The sequence below is a fragment of the Anticarsia gemmatalis genome, chromosome 10, assembly GCF_050436995.1.
Source record: "Anticarsia gemmatalis isolate Benzon Research Colony breed Stoneville strain chromosome 10, ilAntGemm2 primary, whole genome shotgun sequence".
In the NCBI taxonomy this organism is placed as follows: Eukaryota; Metazoa; Arthropoda; class Insecta; order Lepidoptera; family Erebidae; genus Anticarsia; species Anticarsia gemmatalis.
The window spans coordinates 189,206-201,671 of NC_134754.1; the positions used below are offsets into that span (position 1 = coordinate 189,206).

Below are 12,466 nucleotides of genomic sequence, written 5' to 3' on the forward strand. Positions count from 1 at the left end.
TACTAGCGTCCATTTCAGCACATTGGGAAGCGTTTTGGAAAAAGCAGCATATGCCTTTATTCTTTCAAAAAATCTGTTTTAAATCTGTTTACTAGTTTAGCTGCAAAAACGTTACGAGAACGAGAAACAGACTTTTGCCGTTAAGATATTAAATTGACAAAACACATAACACAAAAGCTCATTGAAAGGTGGCTACAAGAATATTGATGATCGTACCTTCTTCTATTCAGCCAAAAAAACTTTTTACCGTATGATCGAATATGTATAGAATCTCAGGCTAGTTTGGAGACAAAAAAACTTTTACCGCCTGATTAAAAACTAACAAAATCTATAATAACTTACCAACTCTACTTATTGTTCTAACCACCAATGTCTGTTTAGGCAATCTACGTAGAATGGCTGCCATCCGTCCTCTTCGGTTGCACCGCGCTCATCGCGGGCGCGCTGATGCTGACCACGCCGGAGACCCTGAACACTCGGCTCCCGGACACGATACAGGAGGCCGAGCAGCTGGCGCGGAAACCCCAGCCCGCGCCCTCCAAGCAAGATGACATACAGATGAACAGTCGAGCGTGATATATGTTGTGATAGTTTAGTTAACTAATAGGTTAAGTATTGTGTTAAGGATAGTGAACAATAGGGTGGTTCTCTTACAGCCGTCGATATAACGTCGTCTATCAAACTTAAATTGCCTAGATTAGATTACTGTTGTTTATTGGAAAATGGTTTTCCCCTAGATATACCTGTCTTTTACTGAAAATAGGTTATCGAAAACGAAAGTTGTTTCGTGGATCCACATCGCAATTACTTTTGTAAAGCAAAGTTTCAAAATTTTACTGAGCAAAATGTTATTACAAGAAGTTATTGGTTCTCATAAGAACAATTAAAAAACAACAGCAAATTATGGCAAAGGCTGAAAAATAATTGCAATACTTGGTAATTATTGCGGTATTGATGCATCAATCTTATGCATCCTATAGACGGCGAGTCTACGTTGCCATGACAACGAGTTACGTATGCGAACAATCTCAAGGCGATCACGATATCATGCAATATACATCACTAATGAGAATCTTGTATGTATCTGAATGAAAAATGTTTAATTCAAAATATAGTTATAAGTATTTATGTACTTCTTTATGCATTCTTACTCCGTGTTCCGGAAGGCATGTTAAATTGTGGGTCCCGGCTGTCAATTTCGAGGATCTTTGACAGTCGTTAACAGTAGTCTGAAGCTTGAAAGTCTGCCGAAGGGTATCGTGTTATAATCTAAGTAACTGGGTTGTGGGTCAGAAAGGCAGTCGCTTCATGTAAAACAATGGTATCCAGCTGCATCCGGTGAGACTGGAAGTCTACTTCAACATATTTTGGAAGAAAGGCTAAGCCATGTTGATTTATGTACCTATTCTTACGTATCTAATGACGTGAACGGGAGAACTATTATTCATCCCCTTAGGGGAAGTCCAGACCTAAAACAAGAACTAAAATCATTATTACTGAACTCGCATAAGAATCACCCTTAAGTTATTATTTAATTTAATATTATTTAAAATGCCGAATGCAAGTAATTGTGAGATTGTGTGATTGCTATTAAGATTCGTGATATTATATTTATTTTACATATAACATAGTATATTAATATATTGGCTGCCATTATTCCGCCCTTACGTTAGTTTTTTCTGGCGTTATTCTTCAGTTAATTTACAAAAATCATTTTTTGTCTTTATCATGTAGCATTATGTTCATTGGTGAAAGCCGCATGAAAATCTGTCAAGCAGTTTATTAGTTATTCGCAAACAAACAGTCGCAGCAGGACTTTGTTTTATTATTAATATTATGCAGTGATATAATATATTATTCTAGACATTGTCTAGTATATGTATATAATTATGATCTGGCCTATATTTCAAAACGTGTGATATTGAATTATTGACTATACGAAGGTTGTCGTGAGTTCGTGAATGTCTTGCGAAACTGAATCCAAAGTTCAATGAAATATAAATAATTCATTTTACATTGATTGATAACGTTACAAAATTCAAATATTTTGTTAATCGGTCTGTAATTGATTTGCAAAAATGAAAGTATATTTTGCAAATTTATTTTTTGAAATACAAATTACGTCACGCCATTTGAACTCAAAAACTAATTTGTATATTTGTAAAAAAAATGCGAGGCTAAGTTATTGTAATTTTTTGATACGTTGTCAAACACTGTCATAAACAAGACAGACAAACATCGCATTGACTAACCCGGAAATCGAACCTTCCTTATTATCGACAATTGATTTTCAAATTAAGGGCAACGATCATTGTAATGAAAGTGAATGAAGTAATTTAGTTAACTGGAAAAACTTGATATAATTTTATTTACTTCAGTTTGAACACCTTTCAGTGCAGGAATTGTAATCAGTTATCAGTTGAAGGTTATTCCTCTCTTATCCAAGTGTATCCCTTGTCAAGGACCTTCCCGGGAAAGGCGGAGGTTGAACATTGAAACACTTGACAGTTACATGCGGAAGGAATAGTTGCTGAATACTGAACATATACATTATTGAAAACTCTTGTTTATTAAACAGTATATAAGGTATAAACAACAACAAACTGATTTATAATAATATGACGAAATGAATAAGCAATTGCTATTCAGAAGTTCAGAGTTATATTCAGTTAGTTCAGAGTTAAAAATGATTTAAATATCAGTGTGATTCAGTGAAAAGTTGTTTTAGGTTATGGGTTAGTAGTCATATTCTTATTGCAAGAGTTTATAAAAAAATACAGACAAGATTCAAAGCTAAGAGACCATAAAGTTTCGTGGTCTAGGCTTTTTATCTGGCATTCCGACTATCTAATTAGATAGTCGGAACTGTTAAATAAACATAGCTTCATAAAGATTGAATGAATTCAATTTTAATATTCATTGACATTAAGCAGACATCTGATTTTAAATTCTAATATTTGGCAAGCATTCATCAACATAATTTTTTGTTAATTCATAAAATTCATTCTAAATACTCAGTTCTTAAACAATAAGGAATGTTACATGATTGACGTGATTGTTGGCCTTAATTCAAGTAGCAGACTCATTAATTTGCTAAAGCGACACCTTACTCATTAAAAAAGATCCATTACTGTATTTGGGGATTACTTAAAATATAATCCTACTGATATTGTGAATCAAACTAATATTTATATAGTGCAGGAGTACACAGGTGTATACACGGGTAGACGGTCTTAAACACATTATTGCTACATTCGCATATTATAGGCAGCTCAAAAACTATTGAGCCTACATACATAGAAATGTTGCTCAAACAAATGTTGCAGGCGCACCGAGAGCATATGTGCTACTGTATGTTACTATTTATTAGTATTTATGTGTATTAATTCAGTACTACAGTTGCTATAAGCATGTAAAGCAGCTACAACATTACATTTCACAACGTCATATAACTGTATGTCGTAATAGGAATAACAACAATACATTGTTTGAACGGCAATTACGAGCATATATACATATAGTATGTTGAATGTTATTTTAATTATCTATTTCTAAGTAGGTATTTACTGTAATTTGTGGGCTTGTCTGTGTGTATTTTATATAAGTTTTAGTGAACGCTTTGTTACCTACGTGATACTGATTATAAATTATCCAAGATTACGATGAAAGCGGTAGAACAGTTCAAGTTTGTTTCTTTTGTGAATAATAACTTTTACATATTTTTTTGTTGAACATATCAAACGCCTATTTGCTTTGGAACTGTAATAGAAAGATCTGATTTGTAATAGATAACCAAGCAGCTAAATATATAATTTTGTAAACATAAAAATATCGAATATTAGACGTGATTGCTAATGAATATTTTTAGGAAATTAGCCAATTTGAGTCGGTCATAACATTTAGTTCTCGCTACAACTACATTTTCAGGTCTTATGTGCATTCACTTGAAACAGAAAAATAAATGTATTGACAGTTTTGTAAATTGGCAGACATTTAATACCGTTTTTGTATTACAATAGAATATTAAACTATTGAAACAGTTGCAAAACAATAGTATCCTCGCACCTGTGACAAGTTGTTTTTACGGTCAACATGCAGTTTTTGTCTATGACGTCAATGAACTAGAAAGGAGTTACGAATTATTAACATATATACCGCCCGCATTTTTAAAATTCACTCCCGCGGACACAAGAACAAAAACCAAAATTTTATTAAAAATGATTCAGTAATTTAACCCTGGGAGCTTAATAGATAGACAATCGTTACTGGTCGGATGCTGGCTAACTCATAACTGGAAAGTGGCTATCGTAAAAAAATACTTTCGTCGATTAAAAATCACGGCTCAATCCAGTAAAATTGTGTAACAGAAAGACAATCAATCGTTGCTTTTATAGTATTAGTATATAAGTTAGTATATAATTGTATATAATAGTAATATATTTATTGCGTAATACATAGTTGTGAAGGAATGTGCGCCACACGTGATATTGTTATAGAACCTTTTGTAAATAAAATATATAACTTGTATAAGAATGGAGTTTTATTATTTTATTGGTTAGAACAATCGTTTATAGATCTACTTAGTCTGTGTATTTATATAATACTAGCTGATCAAACGTTGTTTTGCCATAAAAATTAAATAAAAAAACATTGTCCAGCGGACAAAATTCTGAATCTAAACCATTCTTAGACCCCCTTGAACACACACAAAAAAAAATATCAAAATCGGTCCAGTCGTTTAAGAGAAGTTCAGTGACACACTTACAGAAGAATTATATATATTGTGTAGACACTGAGTAAATATTGTGCTAACGTCTGCAGGTGTAATGATAGCTAATTATGTTTCTTCATTAATTTATTTATATTTTATTCATGTAAAAACTTTAAACGAAAAGATAATTACAGGTTGTCAGGGTACAGCTGAATTTCTACCAGTAATGTAGTTTTATTCGTATATCTTAGTAGACTCTACAAGCAACGTCCTTTATGTTAATCCAGTCTATTATGCACTCAATGTTATCCAGAAATAGCCGTTTTTGTACCTTTGAGATTGAGCAAAACATTTCTGTTCTGAAAGACATCTTATGAAGACAAAAAGTTTTTTACATATGTGCTATTTGTTATAAGGCTTGCCTTCCCTCAGCAGTGGGACATAAATGGGTTAAAAAATAATGTGGTCAGAGGTGTAGTTCTTTATTTCGTATGTCCGATGCCCTACCTTGTCGCATATTTTTAGAAACCGCGGAAACTATCAGTTATATTTTTTACGTCCACCTCGCTCTTGTCAGTCTGTCACACAGAGACAAGTTGTCTTGAGATCATTAGTTCACGTCTTACTTTATAATAATAATTCATTTTTATACTAGTTATGAGGTCGGCAATTACGTACTCACTCAGTAAGTTTTTTTTTATGTTAACTTCTTAATTCATTTTAAGGATTACGTGAATACACGATTTGTCTCGGGTTCAAATCCCGGGTAGAAAATAGTGTTAAAGTAATTTTCACTTTTCTAAACCCGATCCCGAAGTTGGTACGCCTTCTCTATTATTATTGCAAATACTCTCCCAAACTTTTCATAAAAAGTTACAAAAAAACTCCAATTACTTAACAACTTTTCGAGCACCAATATGAAAGTATCATAATTTTCCACGTTTTCATGTAATACCGTACGAGTATCATTCAATATACTTATTTTCTGGAGCACACGTTACGTAGTCCACAGTGCCGCAGTACGTGGCCGTATGGTGAATGGTTTAATACATAACGACCCAAATAACCCGGTGGTTTTGATCGTAAAACCGCGGGATCGCGGATTCGTCCCGATTTATCCACAGTCGGCCACCGGCGCGCGCGCCACCCACTGCACTAACAATATACCATAGAAATATGGGAATATTTACATTTATATATTAAAATATTTATAAAATACAATGTATAGATAAATGCCGTTTATTAATACGAAAGTTAACAATAACAAAAAATTAATTTTGCTTGTATTTTTATGAGTAATTGTGTCATAAAGGATGGGTTATTCATGTGTGAGTGATTGATCATCAAATAAAATCGATGTGTTTGTTAGTAATAAATTTTGGTGTCAAATGGTGATGTGATAATAAGTAATAGTTAACATGGAAGTGATGAGGACGTGATAGTGATAGTGTTAGGGGTGATAGTGTGTAGAGTCAAGTGATAGTGATAAGGACAGGTGATCACCATGTCTAGGAGGGAGGAGCGAGGAGAGCGCGGGGAGTATCCTCCGCCGCCGCCGAGCAAGTGTGCTAAAGTAAGTGCGAAAGTTATAAACATCAAATTAAATAATTGGAAGCTTAGTAAGTGATCGGGGTTATGTTCAATATTTTGTTAATCTAAAAAATAAAGAATAGTAAATGATTTTCACAAAAAAATGTATTCGAGATCTGTTGATGTTGTCCAGTCGTTAATACTAAAAGTCTGTCATACATTCATTGAATGATCCTTTTATAGTTCCGTCAAATAATAGAGCAAGTTGAGTTCTTTAGTTTACGCTGTCTTTTACTCATTTGACCAGTTAACATCACATAAATACAATTATTTACGTAAATCTACCTATTCGGATCCAAATTAATATGAAACTCGCTAATCATTTCTCATTCCGCAATAACTCCACATATAAATAAACATCTGCGGCTAAAATTAATACACACAACTATAGATTTTCTAAATTTATAGGAATCAATCAATTTTAGGAAATAACTGATTGTTAACACACTTGCGTATATTAGCAATGCACACAAATCCTAAAAAAAATACCGAAAGAAATTAGCCAGCAAGAACTCCTTACAAAAATATCATAGCAATCCTGTAATAATCACGTAAAATATTGAATTTTAGCATTTTAGACAGAATATTGCTAAAGGCAAAATATTATGTAAAGTAATTTAAAATCACTTTTACAAGTACTTTTATTATGGTATCCATTTATCCAGTAACAAAGTTTTTAAAGACCTAAGGGATTGGGTCGATTCCCGGATGGAAAACAGCGTAAAAGTAATTTTCACTATTCTCCACCCAATCTCGAAGTAGGTATACCGTCTCTATTTTTATTCTGTTATCTATCAAACTCTTACAAAAAAAATCTAATCGCTCATCAACTTTTCGAGCACCAATTCGAAAGTGGTGGCGTTTTCATAATTTTCCACATTTTCATGTAATACCGTACGAGTATCATTCAATATATTTTTCTGGAGCACACGTTACGTAGTCCACAGTGCCGCAGTACGTGGCAGTATGGTGAATGGTTGAATACATAACGACCCAAATAACCCGGTGGTTTTGATCGTAAAAGCGCGGGATCGCGGATTCGTCCCGATTTATCCACAGTCGGCCACCGGCGCGCGCGCCACCCACTGCACGAACAATATACCATAGAAATATGGGAATATTTACATTTATATATTAAAATATCTATAAAATACAATGTATAGATGAATGCCGTTTAATAATACAAAAGTTAACAATAACAAAAATTTAATTTTGCTTGTATTTTTATGAGTAATTGTGTTATAAAGGATGGGTTATTTATGTGTCAGTGATTGATTATCAAATTAAATCGATGTGTTCATTAATAACTAGTGTTGGTGATGTGAAATTAGTGATAGTTAACATGGAAGTGATGAGGACGTGATAGTGATAGTGGTAGGGGTGATAGAGTGTAGATTAAAGTGATAAGGACAGGTGATCACCATGTCTAGGAGGGAGGAGCGAGGTGAGCGCGGGGAGTATCCTCCGCCGCCGCCGAGTAAGTGTGCTAAAGTAAGTATGAATGTTATAACATCATCTATACTTGTTTGTTTGTTTGAACGCGCTAATCTCAGGAACTACTGGTCCGATTTGAAAAATTCTTTCAGTGTTAGATATTTCATCACGCTACGACCAATAGGAGCGGAGTAGCAACGAAAAATGTTACAAAAACGGGGAAAATGATGACCCATTCTCTCTTATATGACGCAAGCGAAGTTGCGCGGGTCAGCTATATTAAATAATCGGAAGCCTAGTAAGTGATAGAGGTTCAATATTTTGACAATCTAAAAAACTAAGAATAGTTAATGATTTTCACCAAAAAATTTATTCGAGATCTTTTGATGTTGACAATATTAAAAGTCTGTCATACATTTATTGAATGATCCTTTTATAGTTTCGTCAAATAACAGAGCAAGTTGTGTTCTTTAGTTTACGCTGTCTATCTCTTACTCATTTGAACAGTTAACAGCACATAAATACAATTATTTACCTAAATCCTTCTATTAGGATCCCAATTAATATGAAACTTGCTAATAAATAGTTTCTCATTCCGCAATAACTCCACATATAAATAAACATCTGCAGCTATAATTAATACAGACAACTATAGATTATCTTAATTTATAGGAACCAATAAATTTTATCAAATAACTGATTGTTAACACACTTGCGTATATTAGCAATGCGCACAAATCCTAAAAAAAATCTAAAGAAAGAAATTTCCCAGCAAGAACCCTTACAAAAATATTATAGCAATCCTGTAATAATCATCTAAAATATAGAATTTTAATAGACAGAACATTGCTATAGGCCAAATATTATGTTAAGTAAATCAAAATCACTGCTACAAGTTCCATTATAAAAAAAAAAAATGTTTTTTATTATGTTGGTATCCATTTATATCCAGTTCCAAAGTTTTTAAAGACCTGATGACCTTAGGGTCTGACTGTTACTCTCTCCATAAAGAAGATAACTTTATTTCCATAAAATACAACATACAGCTAAATTATTTCCACTGTTAGAATCCAAACGCTCACCCGTGATACATGTACGTCGGAGTTACTGACAGACATCTCCGCACTGCCAGTTGTTAGATGAAGCTGTAACTCAACGGCACATCACTATTCATGCCACTAGCGCATCGTACTGAGCACTCGATGACAACACTATGTCATTACTACACTGATTAAATGGAGAGCTAGGAATGAAATAGCAAACGTATGGTATATAGGCTTCTTATAAGATTTGTAGGTTTTTAGGGCTCGGAGCTTTTGTGTCCATTAAAATTTTACCAGACATATAATATTATTCTACCGTTAATCAAGGTTTTTCCATCCAAAGATATGATTCGCGGCGACATATAAGTTCAACATTTTGTCAATTAGAGGTGTATATATAAATTGACATACATAAGTATAGTATGAAAATACACCTAATCTATGCAAATGTTTACTATTATTTGGTATATGACAGTACTGTAACCTGACCTCTGTTATTTTTTTGTATCAATATCCCTCCATTCAAGGGATGCCTGGAAGAAATTGCCTCTGTACGATAAGGCCTTCTATTGTCTAATGTGTACAATTTAGAAATATTTTCTTTTTTTAAATATCAGAAAATCAAAAACTTAAATTAAGGTTTTTCAGTTATTTCCGCTCTCTTATAAAATGAGCGAATTCCATTTACGCGTTTCTTTCCCTGATGGTAATTATATTGTGCTCTATATAATTCATTCGTAATAGAGGTTTAAACTGTTTTCCTCTATCACAGGTACTATACTACACATGGAAGCTGTGCTCGGTGGTGTTCTCTCACTTTGTGATGATCAGCCTGGTGGTGGCGTACTGCATCCTCGGAGCCGTCACCTTCGAGCGACTTGAGGCGCAGCATGAGAGAGAGGTATGCCATTCTTTTTCATTCATTTTAAATTAAAATACAAATATTTTTTTTATATTCTTAGATGAAAGCAATTAAAGCATTTCACCTGTTAAATTATGAGTAAATTTAGGTTAAGTTTATTTTCTATTAGACCTAGCTAGCTATCAAAAGACCTATCCTATTAAAAGCTAGCTAAGACTAGAATTCTTAATTGAATAATTTATAGACATCATAACACCAATTAATTGACAAGAGAAAGCTCGATCTACGTAAATTGTAATACTTTTTGTATAATAAATATAGAGTTTTCCCTAGGGTTTTTAGAACTACAATATCTAGAGTAACCTCATAAATAAATCAGTAAGCTTCAGTATTTTTAATCGTCACTCCCAATTAAAGTCTACAAACAATGCAAGCATAAATCACGTTTTAAAAACACAGATCCAATTCTGAGATCACGACATATTGTTGTGTATAAATCTTGTAATCAAAGCTCAGTGTGACGTCACCAGTCACGCTAGTAGCGCCAGTGGCCGCTAGTAGCGCCGGTAGAGTCGCCACTCAAACACGCAGCGCGCTGATTAACGACCGACTCTACTCGTATGTAAACTGTTCACCACGGATGTTATAGAGCTATCCGAAACTGGCGGAACTCTGAAATAATTTAAAATCCGTATTCGAAACCAATGTTTTTTTATCCGAACAAAAATTACTCAATATTCAACAAACGTAACCGAATTTGGGGAAAAATATTAGAGATCCTGAAAAAACATTTTTTTCTCTAAGCGTCTCTAAACCCCTCCATCAATTCTGCGAAGAAATTCTTGCCTAGCAGTGGGACCGTAGTGAATAAAAAGGCATAGTTTTACAATTAATATAAAATCTATCCGTATTCACTAATACGGATTTGCAATCAAAGCCGTTAAAAACCTTTCATACAGAGCTATGTTTATTTGCTTTCAATTTTATTTTTACATTTTGTGAATATATCCGCAAGTCCCTACACATCTCTACATTCTCTACGGTAGAGCAACATCGTTGCGTCGAACACGACAAGCTCGTATAAATACGAACACAGGGCAATAAATAACTACAAGTGTTTTGTATCGGTTCACGTCGCCTCTACAAATATACAACCACTTTTCATTTGATTCTCACAGATTGACGTATTTTCAGTAAATTTTAAACGTTAAATTAAACAACGCGAAAATATTTTGACACTCCATGGATGATAATAAATGTTTATCTGGGCACGATTCTAAACCACTATCGACTATTGACAACCTGCTAGCTGTCGAGAAAGTTTGTATGAAAATGTCATCAGCGCCTCTAAGGGGCGTCATTGGAACTATTTCTGCAGTACATTTTAAATGTCAAACTCTCGATACTCGATTGTACCGGCTGAAGAGAATCGTGCTAGTTGGACAGTTTAAAAACTGCCTTTATGGCGCGGTCTGTAGTGTGTAGGTACTGCCAGGCTGTGGTCTCGGGTTTATAGCAAACAGTTGATTCCGAAATTTTGTCAAGAATGGTAGACAAGAGAGTAAAAAGCAATTTCAAAAATGTAAAGTCTATTAAAAGTAAAGATCCATTTGATCACCCACATAGGTCTAGTGTAACACATTCACCTACATCTCACTGTTACAAACTGCACGTCATGATCTAGTCCACGATATAGTTTAACCATCAGTTTGACGTCACGCGGTGAGCAGTGCGAATACCTCGTAAACCCGCACCAGAATAACGCGAGCCACGCGCTCTCAAACACATCACGAATTAGAGTTATATTCACTACATAGTTGAGAATTGTTTATGTTGAAAGCACATTAGCAAAAACATGAAATTGGCTAAGGTCCGGTTTCTGAGGTACATTTACCGGTAGTATATCTATTCAAATTGTCATGTTTATATGAGCTAAAACGCTATAGAATAGGTAAACTACCGCTAAATGAACCTCAGAAACCGGGGGTAATTTGCTTTGTTATTTTTGGGCTTTCACATACCTAGCAAGGTAGAGATTCGTCTTCATAGCTTTGAATTACATATCAATCAACAAAATTAGTGTGTATTTTCATTACTTGCATTTATATGTATGTCCCATTAAAATGCGTTCATTGGTTATAATTATAAAACCTACTTTGAGTTCTATGAAATTTTACTCGTACACTGAAAATATTTTTATATTTAAGAAATGAAATTGATGAACGGAGATGTCATCACCAAGCTTTACAAAAAAAATTCAATATCTCGCTCCATGTGTGCATCCAGTGTCGTCGCTACAATTGCTCTCAGATTAAAAGAAGTCACTTATCCTACAGTCTAAAGAAAAAATATCTACATAGCCAATAAATAAGTATTAATATAATAAAATAGAAAATAATTTATCATAGCATTGGCAGATATTGTCCATATTATTTACATAGTGTACCGCGCGTGTAATTGGCGTGTTTATAAACACGTTCGTGCCCGTGCGCGTCAGTGTGTAGGTACGTTGAAGACAGCCCGACTCTATCCAGAGTTACGGATTGAGTCGGGCTTGGTCTTGTTGATTTACTTCACTTTCTAAGATATACATACATTATATATGAGATACCTTTATTATTTACACATTTATGTTTTAGATTTTTCTTTTGAAGGCAATTTGCGAATGTCATCGTCACCATCATAATTATTAGTGAGCTTTAGCTTTTCATTGGATTTATATAATACGCATAATTTTATTTAGTATTATGCTTTTCGTATCATTACTCCATTTCCCTACAACGAATTCCAAAGACTAATAAATAATGTATAATAGAATACGGGAAT

The 12,466-nt window shown here is 33.9% G+C and overlaps 2 protein-coding genes across 5 annotated transcripts in view; both read left to right on the top strand.

The window, feature by feature from the left end:
* LOC142976046 (organic cation transporter protein-like) overlaps nt 1-4,527 on the top strand; it is a 41,589-nt gene extending 37,062 nt beyond the window's left edge. For both annotated transcript variants that reach the window (XM_076119245.1, XM_076119246.1), the window contains exon 7: nt 382-4,527. In XM_076119245.1, the coding sequence (XP_075975360.1) occupies nt 382-576 (195 nt within the window). In that variant the 3' untranslated portion in view covers nt 577-4,527. The remainder of the gene's footprint in view (nt 1-381) is intronic.
* Nucleotides 4,528-6,059: 1,532 nt separating this feature from the next.
* galene (potassium two pore domain channel subfamily K member galene) overlaps nt 6,060-12,466 on the top strand; it is a 38,340-nt gene continuing 31,933 nt past the window's right edge. For 2 of the 3 annotated variants that reach the window (XM_076119239.1, XM_076119241.1), the window contains exons 1-2: nt 7,371-7,792; nt 9,551-9,679. In XM_076119239.1, the coding sequence (XP_075975354.1) occupies nt 7,724-7,792; nt 9,551-9,679 (198 nt within the window). In that variant the 5' untranslated portion in view covers nt 7,371-7,723. Of the gene's footprint in view, nt 6,285-7,370; nt 7,793-9,550; nt 9,680-12,466 lie in introns of those variants that run through there. The other variant, XM_076119240.1, reaches the window with a different exon arrangement.